The sequence below is a fragment of the Terrapene carolina genome, unplaced genomic scaffold (genome assembly GCF_002925995.2).
Source record: "Terrapene carolina triunguis isolate 2854851 unplaced genomic scaffold, T_m_triunguis-2.0 Scaffold66, whole genome shotgun sequence".
Classification (NCBI taxonomy): domain Eukaryota; kingdom Metazoa; phylum Chordata; order Testudines; family Emydidae; genus Terrapene; species Terrapene triunguis.
This window is the reverse complement of record NW_020664417.1, coordinates 79921290-79941584: the sequence shown is the minus strand read 5'-3', so window position 1 is coordinate 79941584 and position 20295 is coordinate 79921290. Positions and strand designations below refer to the sequence as shown.

General features: G+C 39.2%; 1 protein-coding gene across 1 annotated transcript in view; it reads left to right on the top strand.

The window, feature by feature from the left end:
* The window catches only part of JAKMIP1 (janus kinase and microtubule interacting protein 1), a 121565-nt gene that overhangs the window by 35420 nt on the left and 65850 nt on the right, over positions 1-20295 (top strand). Inside the window, exons 5-8 of the mRNA XM_024204524.1 lie at positions 1661-1807; positions 2641-2781; positions 4600-4659; positions 20107-20235. Of these exons, the coding sequence (XP_024060292.1) occupies positions 1661-1807; positions 2641-2781; positions 4600-4659; positions 20107-20235 (477 nt within the window). The remainder of the gene's footprint in view (positions 1-1660; positions 1808-2640; positions 2782-4599; positions 4660-20106; positions 20236-20295) is intronic.

The following is a 20295-nucleotide window of genomic DNA, read 5'->3' as shown; positions in this document are numbered from 1 at the left end:
TGAATTCCTTGTCTTCTGCGTCTTCAATAAGGATAATCAATAGGCTGCTTAAAGAAACTAGACACTTTAGCGTTGGTGCAAATCAGGACTAATGCTATTAATGGCACTACCCTAGTATAAAAACTGGAGTGAGAGAAATATCATGCCCTTCTCCTATAGCTTTTCTCTTCAAATAATTTCCTATATTCTTTCATAGGTGCTGGAACTAGGAGTACTGGGGGTCCTGCCATACCCCCTGGCTTGAAGTGTTTTCCATCATATACAGGGTTCACAGTTTGGTTCAATGGCTCTCAGCACCCCCACTATACAAATTGTTCCTAGCACCCTTGTAGTATTTTTAGGATCATATTGCATGATCCTTAATGGTTCATGTGTGTTAGCATAAGGGCAAGCATGGCTGACCTGGGTAAGGTGGTGTTTTGCTGTAAGTAATTTTCCTAATATTACTCTTCGATACTGAATATCCTTTGTGCTCTTGACTATCTTATTGTTTTGCTCTAGCTCTTCTTTACTTTTTTTCTTTCAGTAATACTTTGCTTCTTTTATCTGGTGTGCTATTGGGAGGAAAAGGTTATTTAGTAACTGGATCGCTTCCCTGAGGTGCTATTTACCTTCCTTCACACCCTTAAGAAATGCTAAAATACTGCAGACTGAAATCTTTGGGGCCTATTACATTAAAGTAGGATGTGGGGCATGTATAATTCAATCAAATACTCTTCTGGATGCCTGGAGTGAAGGCATCACCAGTATGTTTTTAAAAAAGTAAAGCAGGCTTTGCCATATGAAGAGGCACTTTGTAAACTGCTGTACTTGAATTCTTATGACAAAAATGTATATCCTTCCCAAGATGAAACAAATCTTTAAGAAAAATGTTATCTTCCTGAAGTTTCAGTTAAAGCCCAGTGCATATTAAAGTCTTTTTGATGATAAAAATAGGGAAACAGAACAGTTCAAGGACTGTGGAGATAAAACTAGTAAAATACTGAATACCACAAATTGGGGAAAGGGCGGTAATTTACTTGAGATGATTGTCTGACATCATAAAAACAGGGGAACAAAATTGAGCAGCTGAAAATGTCAGCAGAACCCTGAGATTGAATCTGTGCCCTCTGGCTGACTCCCTGATTGTGCTAATTACACATTAGGTATAATTTCCTTAAAATAAGGGAGTGTGGTATATTTCTAATAAAGGATATTTAAATGGGTGAAAGGTAACTATTATATTCCCTTCTCTAGGAAAAGGGCTAATAACTAAAAAGCACATGCATAATAAGATTTACAGTTTATCAAGAGATAAACTATATAAATCTGTGTGCTTCCCAACAACAAAATATGATGTATAATGGCAAAGACCAGCCTTAGCAGTGAGGGTATTTTCAGTTCTGTTAATAGGGAGTGCTGCATCCTTGCCATTGATTTTTTTTACTCAAACCTGCATTGACTTCCATGTTAGTTTCACTTTGGTAACAAGCAAAGGCTATAAGTTTTTAGATGCATACAGTTTAGTTCAGCAGTGGTGTGTAAGCAGAAAAATAGTCTTTATGAATGAATGAATAAATGAATGAAGGGAGACTTAAAACCCAAGTGTTCCTCCTCCTTTCAGGTCATTGTAGCCCAGATTATGATTAACTGACATTTTGGGGTTCCTCCCCCTTTGCAGCTGAAACGTTCTCGGGAGACCGAAGGTCAGCTGAAGCCCCTTGTAGAGAAAAACAAGAGGATGACCAAAAAGAATGAGGACATGTTGCAGTGTATCCAGAGGATGGAAGAAAAAATTAAAAATCTCACAAGGGAAAATGCAGAAGTGGTAAGCAACTATCTCATACGTATCAGAGGTTACTTTGTAAGAGCAGCTGCTCTTAGTAGCTTAGAGTTGAAAATAAATGTGTGGCTCTTACTCGGATAAATACTGGTATGTCAGAAGCTAAGCCATGTGAAGGTGTCAATGTCAGATACAATATTCTAGTGGTGGGTAGTATTCTAAAATCAGAGTGTTTATTTTTATTTGTATCAGAGGGGTAGCCGTGTTAGTCTGGATCTGTAAAAAGCAACAGAGAGTCCTGTGGCACCTTTAAGACTAACAGATGAAAGCATAAGCTTTCGTGGGTGAATACGTCTGACGAAGTGGGTATTCACCCATGAAAGCTTATGCTCCAATACATCTGTTAGTCTTAAAGGTGCCACAGGACTCTCTGTTATTTTTATTTGCTTTGTCATTATTTATTAAACAAAATTGATTAAGAATAAGGATCATTGTGGCTTTAATGTGTAAAGGGTATAAAAGGGTATAAAATAGAGGGCTAAAATTAACCTTGGCATACCATGGGATTTTGCATGGATGTATATGTCAGAGCTGAATTTGACCTGTATAAACTAGAGATGGTAAAGACACTCTTCAGGACTGTTCTCTAGAGTATATTCACCAGTGCTTTCTCCATCCTAGTTTTAGATGTCCAAATGAGATGTAGAATATACTCTGTATGTGTTTAAAGTGTAAATATTTGCTTGGTGGAAAAAGGACCTTACGTTGTGCTGGAGCAGATTGCTGAAGCATCACGTTAGTGTATCAGAGGTGAGGGTTTTACCTAATGCTGCAGGAAGACATTTAAGAGTTGGTTGTAATAAACTTGATTTTTGCAGAAAGAAAAGTTATCCACACAGCCGACTTTGAAGAGACACACTTCCTTGAACGATCTCAGTAGCACACGAGAGGAACAAGAAATGGAATTCCTGAGACTGCAAGTCATAGAGCAGCAGCATGTTATTGATGATCTCACAGTGGTAATATTAAACATGTTCAGTACACACGTGCATAAACCTACATTCAGCCTATCATTTGAGAGCAATATTCAAGTTAATTTGAATTGAGTACAGTTAAAACTGGCATTGTAGTGACATGAAAAATAGTTCTTCAGCACTTCGGTTATTCCCTTTGTAGTAAATTTATGAGTTTCCATAGAGCATCTATGGTCTTATTTCAGCCATACCAAGTTGTGATCTCATAACTCAGGCTTGCCTGGGGAGTACCTGAAAAGTTGATTTCTAAGGTACTGCAGAAAATGATGTTGAAGATTCAGCAAGTGGTGCTCTTGATTGCATCATTAGTGATCATTAGTGGTATTGGGGAAGTAAGACATGAAACTGAGATCTTGACCACTCATGGTCAAAGTGCTTACAATACTGTTTGCAGGACAGGGGGCTGTAATATCTGTGTCTTGGCCAGATTCCGATGCGGGTGACTGCACCTAAAACTCCCCCAGATGTACTTTTCACTTCCGACTCTAAACTGTTGTGTTGCTGTGCAACATGAAATACCTGCTGCATTTCACCCCAGAAGCTGTCGCATTTAGGTGAAGATGAAGGGGTTCCCATAAAAGTTCTAAAATACTTTGGAGAACCATCTGAATTAAAGGTGCTATTTAAGTTACCATCATTATTTTGAATTGCTGTGTACATTCCCAAATTTTCTTCTCTGGAGCAGTGTGCTGGCAGAGATGGATTACGTCACCATTTCAAAACAAGCATTGTACCATCGATAGTTTACTATTCTTCCACTTTCTGGATTGAATTACTAAGAAGAAGCCCTCACTTGAGTATCCCAGCAGGATGTAGTTCAATATCGGCAGATGAGAGACAGCTGCTTTAGCAGCAATTAGAGTTAGAAACCTAAAATCACTATAACCCTTTTAAAACTAGAAGAATCACAGGGAAGGACACAGAAATTGGTGGATGAGAGTAAAGCTGGAAAGGATAATAGAATTAGGGTAAAGGGGGGGGGGTTAGCAGAGTAAAAGAGGATTAAAAAAAAGATAGGAGGGAGGACCTACCTGTTATCTTTTCCTTCCTCCCCCTTCTTGTCTCTTTCTGCCTCTGTTACCTTCTCCTGCTACCCCCTCTGAAGGTCAAGTCAGTGTTCTTTGGCTGAATGATCACAAGATCTAAACGTCCTAGGTATATTTGTGACCTTCTTTTGTTACAACATAGATTTGTTACAATCTTCTTCGAAGCTGATGCTAAAAGAAAGGCACAAGGGAACTGGGATCAGAAGCCAACAAACTTGTTCTTGAGCTTCCTAATTTGTATTCAGAACTGAGTCCTGTAAGTGTGAATAGTCAGTGCCTTACCTTCTTAGCACTTCTGCCCTTAGGAGGCTGAGTAACCTACATTGTGTGTTCCTTTTTTATTAAAAAAAAAAAAGCAGCAAACAAAAAATATCTTCATATGTGGTTCTGTGTCAGAATGTATGTGACAGACTGATTTAGGTTTAATAGAGCTGAGCTAGCCTTTGCTATTGATCTTCAGCCTGAGATGGGTGTTGCTATATTTCCATAATCTTCAGAGAAAAAAGAACTGTCAGAAACCTGTGCCCAGTATTTTACAAACCTTTGCCTGCCAATTTCAAGATAAACCTGTGGAGTGTGTTGCTGGGCTTCAAAGGAAAAACATTCAAGGGAATTTTCCTGTTTAAATATTACAAGAAGTCTTTATGTTGTTTTGTAACTTTGCCTCATGCTTTAAGAAAACATTTAATGATGTTTCCTTTTGTCATGTGTAATCTAAATACATGTTAACGAAGTAAAATCTTCTGTTTTACTCTAGGAACGAGAACGGTTGTTACGCCCAAAAAAACCGAAAAGGAAAAGTCTGAAACCTCCAAAGGTGAGAGTCTTGCAGGGCCGGCGCAACCCATTAGGCGACCTAGGCGGTCGCCTAGGGCACTAACATTTGGGGGGCGGTGACTGCGGCGGCCGGATCTTCGGCCGCCCTGGTTGGGAGCGGCATTTCAGGGGCGGGACCTTCCGCCACCTAGGGCGGCAAAAAAGCTGACAGCGCTCCTGGAGTCTGGTGTACCAGCTCTTCTGTATCTTGTGAATGTCATACAAACTTCTTGGGCGAAATATGGGCTCCAATGAAGTCCATGGCAAAACTCCAGTTGACTTGAATGAGGCCAGGATTTTACCCATTATTTCTAACTAGTAATAATTAACACTCCTTAAGTGAATGTTCCTAGCCAAAGTTTTCTGTGACACACACAAACACACACAGATGATACCCCTTAAAAGAAAATCTAAATAGTTTGTAGTCACAATGGCCTGAATTTTCAAACATGACTTGAGGCAACTTTAAAAGGGATCTGATTTTTCTGGGGGATGGTGCTTAGCACTTCCTAAAAATCAGGCCCTTTTAAGGTGTCACAAGTTGGATGCCCCAAATTACTAGTCACATTTGAAAATGTAGACCTATATGTTTTTAGAAATTTAACTTGAACAGTATTTGATGTATAGGTAGTAAAATGAAGCATAACTAATTTGAACTGGAATGCAAAAATGAAACAACAAAACGTGGTATCATTTATTTAGACAATGATAGATTTTGTTTTAGTGTATACTTTCAAAGTCAATGGTAGTTTTATTGTAGTAATATATTTTTTAAGTAATGAAATATACTATAAAATCTTTCATAGAATATCAGGGTTGGAAGGGACCTCAGGAGGTCATCTAGTCCAACCCCCTGCTCAAAGCAGGACCAATCCCCAGACAGATTTTTGCCTGAAAAGCTAGTTGCTAACAAGTGTGTGTGTGTGTGTGTGTGTGTGTGTGTGTGTGTGTGTGTGTGTATATACTGCACATTTGTGGGTTAGTAGAAGTGAGAATTAGTGTGGTTCTGCTGTACATTGAAATAACACTTGCTTTGTAGTTAAGGCTGTGATTTAGTCGTGGAAGTCACAGAATTGTGACTTCCAAAGACCCGTGGAGGCAGGGTGCTGGGAGTACCCCCACTGCCCCAGGCAGTGGCAGCCCCCCACAGCTCCTGGCAGCCGCAGGCGGCAAAGGGGACCCTGGAGCTCTGAGCCCCCATGGGTGGTGGGGGCCCTGGAGCTCCCAGCCCACTGGTAGATGCCCAGGCTCCCCATTTTGTCATGGATATTTTTAGTAAAAGGTCACAGGCTTGTGTGAATTTTTCATTATTGCCCGTGACTTGTCTGTGGCTTTTACTAAAAAAACCCAAGACAAAATCTTAGCCTTATTTATAGTGTGTTCTTGATGGCATACTCATTATGTCCTCATGGTGGCACTTTTTATTACTTTGTTTTATAGTGTATAGGTTCTGAAAGATCGACTTCAGATATATTTTTGGTTCTGTAGCTCACTAGAAATATTTTTAAACAGTGTTCATAATATTGCATTTGTATTATACAGAGAGAATAGTTTCAAAGAAATCCATAAGCCTTGCAAAAGTCTGATATAGGGTGAGGTTACAGCAGATCTGTATCATTCATGCTCAGCATAACATAGTTGGATGTTCATCTGTGGCAGAGATAAAAGTGGGGCCCTTTAAAAATAAAATTAATATTTTTGTATCTGATCATATGTTTGATATTAAAATACTATAATATTGTACAATGAAGAGCCCTAACATAGTTTTAAACTGTAGTCTTTGGGATTATAAAATACTTGTTTTTATTAAAAGTAATTTACTACTTTCATTTTCTTTTAATGAGATGGTGACACTAGGAATATCAGTAATGAAGGAAACAGGTGGGCTGCCAGCTTCTACAATACTTTAATTATTGGAAAAATCCTGTGTTAATATAATCATGTATTACCAAAACATAGTAAAACCACCTTGACTCACTTTTCTTATCCATGGCTCCCTTTCCCTGCCCTCTCTCTGGTTGTGAGCGCCTTCTCTAATGCCTGTTACTCTATCTGCAATGTGCATAGCATATTGTGGGTGCTGCCATCTGTTTACTCTGGCTAGTCAAAATCAGATTTGGAACAATTTGACTCAGAAAGCAAATGAGGTTTGGTGTGGCTTAGCCCTCCTTATTCCAACAAAAACTCTGTTGTTCTACTTTTGTGCTGACCATGTCATAGCACAGTTGTTGATTGACTTTTGCAGAGATTACAGGGAGATTTTTCATTTTATTTTGGACAGTTTCACTTGGACATTGAGTGATTTCGAATAAATTTTATGTAGTTTTATGTCCTCTGGTGTCCGTGCCTTGTGTTGGTGGGACAGCTTGTGTGCTCTAACGATCCCCAGAGTCTGTGTCTGTGCACTCTTTTTGCTCCTGATAGGTTCAACCATGCTGGATTGGTCTGTGGGGGAGGGGCCAGACAAAACAGACACCTTGGTCCTCCGGGTTGTGGGTTAGGCACAGGGCTAACAACCCTGTCCCGTAAAAAACAAAATATGTTATGGAAACAGTGATGGAGAAATGGACCATTACTGTGTGTGATGACCTTCAGGAATCAATAACCTGTATGAAGCCACTGGCACTTGCTCAACACCAAGACAAAAACCAAACTTGGTTTTTGGAACGTACAGACAATGTACGAAACAGGGAAGCTAGCTCAGATCACAGCAGAGATGAGACACTATAGCTTACACATCCTGGGTGTCAGCGAGAGCAGCTGGACAGGACAGAAAGATTAACAACAGCCTTGGGAAAAACTTTGCTGTATTCTGGACGGGATGATGGACAATACCATGAGAGTGTTGCCATCCTTTTGAAGAAGGTAGTGGAGTATTCCCTGCTTGAATGGAAGACCATTATCAGGAGACTTATGAGAGCCAGACTGAAAGGGAAACACAATATCACCCTGATTCAGTACTATGCTCTGACAAATGGCAGTGATAAAGAAGTAAAGGACAAATTCCACCTTACATTACAGGCAGAGTTAGAGAGAGTACCACGCCACAACCTAACTATCGTCATGGGAGACCTGAATGCCAAGGTCGGTAAGGACAACACAAACAATGACAGAGCAATGGGAAGACATGGGTGTGGCACCATGAATGAAAACGGAGAGAGACTTGTTGATTTCTGCAATATGAATGACCTAGTCATCGGTGGAACCCTATTTCAGCATCTTGAAATTCATAAGCTGACATGGTGTTCTCCAAATTGCAGAGATAAGAACCAGTTTGACCATATGATGATCAACATCAAATGGCGATGCTTACTGACAGATGTGAAAGTGAGAAGGGGAGCAGATGTTGGCAGTGACCACCACCTGGTGACAGCCTCTATCAAGCTAAAACTGAGACGTGTGAGTCCACCAAACAAGGGACATAGACATTATGACAGTGACAAGCTAAAGTCCCCTGAAATACAGAAAGCCTTCATTCTGCAGTTAAAGAACAGGTTTCAGGCACTTGCAGACCTTGATGAAGGGGAGGGGAATGCAGATGAGGAGATCAACAAGAAGTGGGACAAAGTAACAGCAATTAATAAACAGAGCAGTAAAGCCTGTCTAGGCTACGGGCAGAAGAGAAGGAAGGAGTGGATTACACCCAGCACATGGAACGCCATAGAAACCAGATGAGGCCCGAAGAAAAAAGTTTGATACAAAATCCCAGAAGCTAAAGGACAAATACCACGAGCAGTATAGCAAGGCACACCGGGAGGTCAAACGCCTTGTGAGAATGGACAAACAACATTATATTGATAATCTGGCAACACAAACAGGGATGCAGCTGCTCATGGTGAACAAGGAGCCATCTACAAAATGACGCGGCTTATCAGTGGTAAATGGCAGACACCAACAAACACTCTCATCAGGGACAAATAAGGCCATCTACTAACAACAGAAAAGAACAATAAATGTGCTAGACAGAGCATTTCAAAGAATTGCTGAACAGAGAGCCACCTAAAGAGGAAGCAAACATCCAGGAGGCAGAAGAAGATCTTGATATCAACACAGACACCCCAACTAAGGAAGAGATCATTCAAGCCATCAAATCCTTACAAAATGGGAAATCTTCTGGCAAGGATAACTTGAATGCAGAATTATCCAAGGTAAATCCTGAGTTAGCAGCATCTGTCCTGGCACCTCTATTTACATCAGTCTGGGAAAGGGAAAAAGTGCCAGATGAGTGGGCCAATGGGGTTATAGTGAAGATGCCAAAGAAAGGAACTCTCAGTAATTGTAATAATTGGTGTAGTATCACACTTTTATCTGTGCCAAGCAAAGTATTGTGTAAGATCATAGTCCAGCGTATATCAGAGGCAGTTGATCGCATTCTCAGAAAAGAGCAAGCTGGTTTTCGGAAAGGGCGTGGATGCACAGACCAGATCGTCACTCAACGAAACATAATAGAACAATGCTTAGAATGGCAACGGCAACTCTACATAAACTTCATAGACTTTTGAGAAGGCTTTTGATAGCATTCACAGGACCAGCCTATGGCACATTCTGCAGGCATATGAAATCCCTCTCTGTATAATCAACATCACCAAAAGCTTCTATTTCAACTTTACATGCAGTGTTGATCACAGTGAGCTCAGTTTTGAAGTCAAAACAGGAGTACATCAGGGGTGTGTCATATCTGCAATCCTCTTCAGCATTGCCATCGACTGGGTAATGCAGAGTACAACAGAAGACATGATAAGAGGCATTAAATGGACACCCTTCTGATCCCTTGAAGATGAGACTTCGCAGATGATCTTGCTGTCCTGTCACATACCCAACACCATATACAAGAAAAAGCAACTTGACTTAATGCATTCAGCCAGCAAATTTTACTGAAAATCAACCACAATAAGACTTATATCATGACCTTTAATATTGCCTCACCATCACCAGTACAGATTGTGGCAGAGCTCTGACCTTGCCCCTGTGGGTCCTGCGCTTCTAGGCGGTATATGCTAGCCTCAGTGGCTCACTGTGACCCTCCACGTAGCCCTTCTCTTTCTAGGGCCAGGGTTACAGTCCACTGAGCCCTTTTCATCATAGGCCAGCAAGGAGGTTGGTGAGAGAACTCCCACAGTCTCTGTTGTCCCTAGGGGCTTGTTTTAGAACAGTTTAGCCTCCTGTCCTGACAGGGGCCTGACTTCCCCTCCCAGGAGGTGTTCCTGTAGTGGTGGGTTGGGGGGAACCCGGGCTTGCCCTCTACTCCGGGTTCCAGCCCAGGGACCCTAATGGTAGCAACTGTTGGCAGCCAACCTTTCACTGCCAGAGTTGCTATATTTCCTTGGGCCACTTCCCCACAGCTCTCCTGCTTCTCCCTTCTTCACCCTTACCTTAGGGCTCCCTTATCAATAACTTGAGGGTGTCTTCATTAACCAGTCCTTCAGCCGCACTTCCTCTCCTCTGGCTCTCCTCTGCCTGACTGGAGTGAGCCCTTTTTATAGTATCAGCAGGCCTTAATTAGAGTCAGATGGTCACATTAGCTTAATGGCCTCACCTGACTCTTTGCAGGTTAATTGGAGTCAGGTGTTCTTATTAGCCTGGAGCAGCCCCTGCTCTGGTCAGTCAGGGAACAGAAAACTGTAAATCCAGTGGCCAGTATATCTGCCTTCTGCTATTCTGCTGTACCCAACTGGCGTGGGTCTATCACAAGATAGAGGATTATGTTCTCACCAATGTAGAAACATTCACATACTTGGGCAGCACCATCAGCCAGGACACGCGGAACAAAATCAATAAAGCCAGGAACACCTTCAGGAGCTTAAATTACAGTCTGTAAATCATCAAAATACAATGCCAAAACCAAACTCAAGATTTATCAGAGCTGCATACTTTCAACATTATAGCGCAGAATGCTGGGGAATAAGAAAGTATGACATGTCCAAAATGTCTTCATTCCATACAGCCTGCCTCAGAAAAATCCTCTGTATCATTTGACCCAGAACTATCTCAAACCAAGATCCATTGTCACAGTGCAGCCAAGAGGATATGAGCACCATCATTGCCAGGAAGCGCTGGAGATGGATTGGCCATATGCTTTGGATGGAAACTGATTCCATCACCAGAGTAGCAATAAGATGGACGCATGAAGGCAAGCAAAAATGAGGCCACCCGAAAACAACATGGCTAAGAGCTGTGGAAGCCGAGCTAAAAAACCTGGGGCACAGCTGGGGAATCATTGAAAGACTTGCCAGAAACAGGAGTGGGGGAACTTGGTCGCTGCCCTAAATGCCTGAGGTATAATGTGAACATGATGATGATCATTTATGTAGTTTCTTAAATTTCACTCACTTCCTAGAAGATGTTTTTACATTACTATTTAAATTAGCTGCTTGACCAGACCTTCCCCAGCTGCTGATTTTGAAAGTTTCCCCATAAATTCAACATATTCACATGGGATAATGTGGCAGGAGAAGGGAAGGGAGGGTTTGTAGCTGGTGAGGGAATGGGCCAAGTCTGATCTTCCATGATAAATTCTGACTGGTTCTGCCTGTTTGCAGGCCAAGGGACACTAGGAGATGTGTGGCATGCTGCACTAGATAGAGACGCAAAGAAAAGCCAGCTAAACAAAAGGGTGAAGTGAGCCCCGCTCCTGGGAACTAGGTTGAGGGAGCAGGAAATTCTCTACCTGATTTTAGAGGAGGAGATGCTGGCTCTTTTGGTGCTTCCTGTGTGGGAAGGAATTCTGGGGATTGAGGGAACAGATTGTGGAAGGAGGCAGATCTCATGAGAAAGGATAACCCAAGGAAGAGAGAAAAGATGCTTGTTCAGCTCACTGTAGAGCTGGTCAAAAAGTGGTAAGTGTGCTTTTTGGTAAATTGTTAAATTTTCTGATTTTTTTTTTTTGAGGTGGGGGAAAAAGCAAAAATATAAATGTTTTTTGTTTTTCCTGCTTTGTCTCCTTCCCCCTGACCCTTCCCTCTCTTTGTTTCTTTTTCCATTTTGCCACTGAAAAATGGAGAGAAAAGGGAAAAACTGGAGGAAATTAATAACTGAAAATCAATGTTTTTTGTTTTCTCATTTGAAACAGTGGAAAATGTGAAAATAAGCAAGTATTTGGGGTGAAAATGTTTGGTTTTGAAAAATTGTCCACTTTTTATTTAAAAAAAAAAATTGAACAAAATTTCACCAGTTTGACTTAAAACCCATAAATAAAAGCATGAATGTCCAAAGGCTCTAAGGGTTTGATGCCTTCAAGTCCTCAAGAATAGGTTTGCAAATGTTCTAGCTGCCCATATTGTCATGTAACCTGTAGGCTATTTTTCATTCGTGCAGCATTCATCGAAGAAGCTTAAATGCTGTCAACAATAACTTCAGAAGTCTAATCCTGGCAAACAGTCTAGCTTCCTTCCAAGCTTCTTGCATAGTAATGGACATGAAGTCAGAGTTTTTAGCCCCTCAGTTCATGATATGGTTTGGCCTTAGTAAGGAGGTCAAAAAGAGTAAGAATAAGGGAATAACGGAACATGCTAATAATAAGTTTTTATAAAGCGGAAAGACACTATTGAAGGAGCCCTCTTTCCCATGTCTGCGTTGCAATTTCTATATAGATAGTGTTATTGCTTTGGATTATGGAAGAAATAAAAAACAAGGGTTTTTCCCCCCCCTTAGCTACAAGTGGCATTGCAATGTTGATTTATGCTTTTAAAATGTAAATACTTTCTTGTAAATGTTTGCACATTTCTGTTGCTAGTGGGAGATCATGTACTTCAAATTAATCATTTATGGTTAGATCACAGACTAGTTTTTAGAATCTAGGCCACCTATGGTGTGTTTGATTAGGTTACTTTTGTCTGATAGACTTCAAGTAATGAAGGATGAAGTTGTAACTAGAAGGAAACTATGTAATATCAGAAGACTGTATCTTCCATGTTCTGTATAAAATTATTTGAGTGAAGGATGCAGGGTCAAGCCCTACATTTGTATATAATTTTTGTTCCACTCTCTTTAATTCCTAGAGAGAGAAAAAAACCTACATTGATAGAGTTAAGGTTGAAAGTACATTGGGAAAATGTAATACAGAGATGTTGTAATTATCACAGAAAAAAGCATTATAATTTCAGGAAATTCAGAGTTAGGATTAACCCTAAAAGTAACTCAAACATCTCAAGTTCTGGAAATGCAGTTAGGGCACCCAAACAAACTTATTTTTCTGCCCTATAGTGATGCAGAGGAATCACCGTACAATTATGGTTAATGTATTTTAGTGTCTGTCATGCCCGATTAGATTAAACTGATTTTTAAAGACACATTAGATTTGCCATGGTTTTTCCTTGTGGTGTTGTATCTTGAGTAGAACTCTCACTGTAAATGGGAACCATAGTAGCTCAACTACCACTTAAGGCACGCGAGTCTCAAAGATCTAATGTAGATCTGACAAGCTGCCTGTGAAATTCACTAAGAGCCAAAACTTCGTCCTGAAGTAAATTAATTTAATGAGTGTTTTATGCATACATCTGAGGACAGTAACTGGCCGTCAGCCTATGCTTTTGTCTCAGTGCCCAGGTTTCATGGACAAGTAATCTGGAATGTTTTAGAATTGGTAACTAAATAGTCAAGTCCAGCAAGATTAATAGAAATCAGCTCAACAGCAAAGCAAGCAAGATGGATCTCCCACAAAACTTTTATTTCAACAGTTTAGAAAAATAAGCGAAGCTAAGATAAACATAGGCAGACTGGATTGATTTGAAATTGCCTTCCAGACCTATGCTCAACAAGTCAGACACAAACATGCTGATAAAATCAATTTTGTCTCAGAATGAAGGCTAAAAAAATAAGTCAATATCGACAGAACAGCATCTGACACTTAATCTGTTGATAGCACTCAAATTTCAAACACGGTGAACTGAAAATAAAAGCAAAGGTGTTGTTTAGAACAATGTGAATGTGGAAACCCAGAAAGTGTTCAGTACTGGTGAAAATTAGTTTGTGGCTTTGTCTGTCAGATGAACTGGCTATTTGTATCCATAGCTGACCATGATAACATAGGTGTACAATAGTAGAAGTAATTATCAGGATGGCTGTGTTGATTAGGGAGGGCTGACACTGGTGGAAATTTACTAAGATTTATCTTGGGGAAAATAAAGTATTTGTGCCTGGCTCTTCTGAGAATCATTCAATATAATCACAGCATGAACTAGCCTATGGCGGGGGGGCCGGAGGTGGACCACCTTCCTTCTGTGTCCGGCTTTCCCTGAACAAGGGAAATGGGGAAACCTCAAGTAAAGCATCTGACTAGAGGGAGCACCTTACTGACAAGGGTCACGTGAATACGTTCAGATGCATGTAAGCTGGAAAGTGGTATCTGCCACAAAAGGGGCTGGCTTTGTTTCAGTCTGAGAAAGACCAGGGGCAAAGAAAGGCTTTAGAAAAGGCTCTCGACAGTGCCCAGGCCAGAGGACTTGGAAAGAACCTGTGAGGGGCTTACATGGAAAGGTCTTACATGAAAGGGACCAGGGGAAGATGTAGGAAGAAGTGGTTGGAGAAGCCAAAAGAAGGCCCAGGGTAAAGGTCTAAGCGAGGTGCCACCTGAGCACTGTAAGTAGCTCTAAGGGAATAGTGACACAGATGAATGAGCCTGAAGCAGTCAGTCATTTCACTGGTTAGGACATTGGAGGTGGAGCCTGAGGTGGAGTGAAGCACTGGTTAGGACATTGGAGGTGGAGCCTGAGGTGGAGTGAAGCACCAAGCTCCAATGCACCTTCAGTTGTGCTGCTATCAGGGAACAAGTAGTAGAACCCTGACCAAGGGCAAAAAGAGAGATTTGTTAAATACAAGGACTGGGGATATTAAATTAACCATTTATCGGTTAGTGCTGACTCCAGAATACTGAAAACATGTAACTTTTCTACATTGGTTGGAAGGATTGCTGTGCAGTGAAGATTTAATTTTGCAACCTGTTAATTCATAAATAGGTGATGTATATGTTCATGAGTGGGAAGGTACTCATCCAAACAATTGTTCTTTTTCCCTGAGATGGTACCTTTTAAGCTCTGTCTTCCATAATTCTCAGCATGCAAAGGTTGTGCTGAAGCAACAACTCCTCCATGTTTGTTTTTTAATGTTGATAGCCCGCAGTCAGCTTTGCTTGTCAGCTAGAACAAAGTACATTAAATTCATATTGTGGTACTTAAGACATCCGATAGGAAAAATGGTCTACTTGCCTGGTCCAGTAGACTTTAAAGTCTTCTCATGTGTGAGTAGTTTTAGTTCAGCTGGCATGCTTTTGGAAATGCCAAAGACTTATCTGTTTTTCCCAACTATAGTTCTTCTGCTGGTTTCTAAAGCTCGGATTGCACCAGGTTACTGTTGCTACTGTAGCTTTTGCTGAGCAGTCTTCTAATTGTCAGGGGATGTATGAATCTGAAGAACATTGCTGGCAACCAGCTCAGGTCTCTAAGAGGTAAAGAGGAGCACAGTGGGGTGGAGCTTTATAAGATCTGAGTGCAGGGTACCCAGAGAAGAAATATAATCACCGCACACACTCAACCTCCTAGATTTTCTTCGGTGAGAAAAAGCAGCCAGAGCTGATAGAAATTTCTTAATAATTGCATGCGACATCAGATTCCTTGAAGTAATGAGAATATTTTAAAGGTCTCTTTTCTGCTTAGGATTCACTTTAGTTCAGGGCTTTTTTCAGTTTTTTGAAATATATGACAGAGAAATAACCATGAAATCCTGGAAAGGCTTTTTTCTGTAGAATGGAATTACAATGATAAAATGAAAATTGGAGTCATTGCTTTGAAATCAACAAAATTGCCCATAACTGTGGGACTCTGAAGACTACTTTCTGCTTTGTAAGCTTTATTAAATAGGCTATATTTGTGATTATAACTGAAAGTGTTCACTCTTCAGACCAGCACAATGGAGTACATACTTCTTGTCTTATATTTCTCTTTTTTTATCTGTCTGTGTGCTCTGGTGTGCCTATATTTTTCTGGCTGCCAGGAAATGACTTATAAACATGAAGGTAAGAAGCTATAAATTAATAGCTGATTTGTTCTAATTACAGTGTAATTCAGTTCATTATGATTTAGCCACTTCTCCTGTTTTGATTAATCACTTGAAAATAATATGTGATACTTAAATCATGTGGGAAGATGAAGCTACTGCAGCTATACAGAAATTAGATGGTTCATATGCATGTAGACCTATCTAATTCAATTAAATGTAGTACTAAAATAGATGTAGATATTTGTATGCAATATCGTCTATATATTTCAAGGCACAGACTCTGCATCATAAATTATGTCAACATTAACCAAATTGACTAGTTTTGACTCAACGGGAATCACCACTAATATACAGAATATTTTGTAGATCTTCATGTTCTGAAAATATATTTACTCTGTCACAAGTCCTATTGATCTTCTAAACATTAATTGCAAAAATGTAATGCACAATTATACTGTAAAAGTATGTGTGAAAACATTGGTATAGAAATCCAAAATTGCATCCTAATTTCCACCAGTTATTGCCAAATATTTCAGATTTTACTTCTGCATATTTTCAGTTATTGATATGAACATTTTACTCTGATAGTTATGATCTAAACTTTAGGATTGAATATCTTTACATAAAAATAACACCTTTAATTAACAACCTTCTAGAATTACAAACAGTATATACAAATATAATTTCAAGAGTTTTACACATTTTAAGAAAAATTCTGACATAAATAGTATAGCTAAAAAGAGCAAGCAGAATAGTAAAAGCCACATTAGAATACATATATTTTAGAAATCTATTTTAAATCAGTTTTTTGAATTAATAAGTACGATCTTCCATGATCTGTGTGTGTGTGTGTGTGTGTGTGTGTGTATATATATGTATAGTTTACCATAGTATTTATTATCAGGTAGTAAAATTTTCTTAACACTTTATCAACTTTGTGTCAACTGTCTCTTTGATTTTTTTTTTTTCCCCTCTAGCTGTTTTCCAGTCAGTTAATTTGTTGTGTGTTGGATATGAATCCATTTTTATAGCCAATTGCTACAAATATTAGATTATCACACTGGCAACAATAAATAGTTAATAATGTGAATGACAATTATGTGATTATCTCATGATGTAATTCATAAATATGCAATTAATGTGCAATGGCTAAATACTACATTGTGTCCCAGTATGTAATCAATGCAAAAACAAACAGGCAAATTCACCATTGAGGCATAGTAATTAGCAGTGTTTATAAAAAGTAAATGAAACAGATTCACTCTAAACCCAAAATATTATACACAAGTATGTGTAGAATTTAGCTATCCTTAACTATCCTTGAAGATTTCGAGTGTCTCCGTGCTATGGGAAACATTAATTTCCCCTATCTAATTATCATTTACATTATTTATTAAAATGTGTAAATGTTTCCTGGAGGCCTGGTGCCAATGATGTGTTTAAATATGCTGAGTAACAAATATATCTGTATATTGATAGTTCAGTAGCTATTATTTTTAAATAATCCCTGTAATCAACAAGGCTCTCTTACATAAACCAAAAGGACCAATATTTTTTGTGTGTTTGTTTTTATTCCCTGAAAACACCTCTTCTTAAAGCACCAGGATTCAAGCTGAGTTATTTATAAAACTAGCTACGGTTTGTCTGAATATTTGCAAAGAACATTTCAATGTTGATGAACACTCTTTTTGTCCTGAGTTTAATGAAGCTACTGATGCTCCTGTAGGTATTGCTGGGTGTTTCTTCAGTGGTTCAGATACAGATTGTGCACCATGGTTTATTTGTTCTTTTCTAAAGGACTTGTAATGAAGGAAAACAAACTTTCTCTAAAGCTAAGGATTGTGAAGAATATGAATGCTAGGGGAAAGAATTAAAATTCTCGGATTAATTTCTGTTCCTAATGTCTTAAACATAGTTCTAACATATAACACAGAATAGTCCTAGTGCTTACTGAATAACTAAAAATAGCTGTGTACCTGAGCAGGTTTTAGTACTTAAATCCCTTTCCTTTTTGCCTCCCTCTGTATAGATTGGGTAGCAATTCCTAATGACCCAATCAATGGATTGGAAAGGGAAGGCTGATCTCTAGATATCTTTCAAGTGCATGGGTCTATATTTGTGGCCTCTGCAGAGTTGTGAAGAGTCCAGTCTTTATTCAGGTTTCTACTTTCTTTCAGTTTTTGAACTTTTTTCAACATGAACATAACATATTTGAAAGGGGATTTTTATACTAGAAACAATAGGCTCTTAATTCAGTCTGTGAATGAAAGTTTGAACTATTCTAAGGGTTTGTCTTCACAGCAACAGTTAGCTCAAGTTGCTCTGCTCAGGTCAGCCTAGCTCAAGTGAGAGTGGCAATGCTGCAAAACAATAACCCCTCACTCTTTATTGTGCTTTACATCAGTCTATTTCAAAACACTTTACAAAGGGCTCAGCATCACTGTCTCCATTTTACAAATGGGGAAACTGAGGAGCAGAGGTGACATGTCCAGTTCACCCAGCAGGCCAATGGCACAGCCAGGAATTGAACCCAGGTCACCTGTTCTCTATCCACTAGGCCATGCTGCCTGTCTCAACACTCATCCTACAGAGAATGGTTTGATTAGCAGCACAGAATGATTGGATTAGCAGTGGATGAGTTGTACTAACTTAAACTGTGGCCTGTATCCTCTCCTGCAACCGTTGATCTTCAGCCTATAGCCCCGAAACACCAGCTCGCTCAAGTTGAAAGCACCAGTTAGCTCAAGTTAGAGATATTTGTGTGTAGACGGGAGTTGAGTTAGGGGTAACACTCCAATCATGCCTCAAACCAACACTGCAATGAAGACAACCCTAAAATATTAGAATAGAAGTGATGAGAACATTGAGGTTATGTTCTTAGGCCTGTTGAAAGCAATAATACAGTTACAGAACAGTCTAGAGGCCTAAAGTAGAAGGGGACTATGTGCAGTCATTGTGATTAGAGATAGGGCATAGCTATTTGGTAGAATTAACTGTAATTGCATGTTGAAGAGAGATTAGTGGGTAAATTGTGAACTGTTAGGAGGGCTTGGTTTTGCTGGACTCTAGAACTTTCTGTAGGGTGAGCAGGACAGCTCATAACTCTATATAACGATGGCAAATTTTATCTTATTTTACACTTGGTGGTGTTGAATTCACTAGGTGACTGTTTGGCAAATTGTATCAAATCAGATAATTTTGGTTGGCAACCTATTTTTATTTTTTAAACTATTCTAAGCTAAGTGGTTGAGGAGATGCTGTAGTTTTTGCTTGTGAAGAATTCCAGAAATTTTGTGTATTGATTGATGTCAACTTTCAAATAATTTTGAAGAGTAAGCTTAACCTTAACAATTGAATGTTTAAATGATGCTTTTATTTTTGAAGCAGCAGAATTTTCTGCAGTGTCACTGTATTCTGAGCATGTATCAAGAAACTGAAGTAAGGGAAGGACAGAAAGATTGAAAATTTTAAGACCAGTTTACTTTTTTATCAGTCCTATAAAGGTTCATTGCAGTTATGACTTTTTATTTGTCTGCTGACGTTGGTAGCTGATCTAATATCTTTCATGATGAGTGTTACGTATACATTACTTGCCTATACCTTTTAATGTGGTTCTGTTATATTCTGTACCCATTAATTCAATGTTATGTTATCTGTGATTTAAAAATTTTTCATTGAAATATTAATTTTCACTAAAGATTAGTTTTCCTTAGACATGCTGGTATTTATTTTTTCTTTCTAGAGAATCCATTTTTCTCATTTTTAAAATGATAGTATTTCAGACAGATGAAGATATATGAACTGATATCTTCAAGTTGACAGCAATAATTTTGAAAAATAGATATTTTTAAGCTTTCTGATTTTTTTTAATGTTTTTATTAATAATGTGAATCACAAATGTCAATGAATAACTTTTTTGAATGCAATATACCCCTCTTCTAACACCCTCTTGTATGTTGCATCTCAATAGGTTGGTTACCTAATATCTCAAAACATGGATGATTTTCTGTGTGGTTAAGTGTATTTTATACTTGTGGTAGAGCATGACTGTATTTGGCAATTATCCAATGCAATGTGCAGCCTGATTTTTTGAAGCACTCGAGTAAAAGATGCCGAAAGGAATAATTTCTTTACCGGCATTCAAATGGTACATACACATGGAGGGAGCAACACTCTTCTTTCATCTCTTTTTCTAATGATTGTCTTCCCAGGCTCCCTCAGTTTGTTACCAGGGACTTAATCCTACAGTCCTTAGTAGGTTGATTGAAATCAACGGGACTGCTAAGGTGTCCCAACTTGAGCCTCTTGTCCTTGTGGGTAAGAATCAAAGCATCTTGGGAGTAAAGCCAGACTAGGGGTTACTGAAGACCTTTTTTGCTGTCTACTTGTCTATTTAACCAGGTTATAGATTATTACTGAATGTCCTATTAGTAACCTAGAAAAACTGACTTTTCAGAGGCATGTTGTGGAGACGTTTTTTGGATTTGACGAAGAATCTGTTGACTCTGAAACCTCATCTGTAACTTCGTATAACACGGACAAAACAGACAGAACGCCAGCAACACCAGAAGAAGACTTGGATGATGTAAGTAATGAAGTGTCTTCATAACAAAACATACAAAATGAATGGAAATATTTTTCCTAT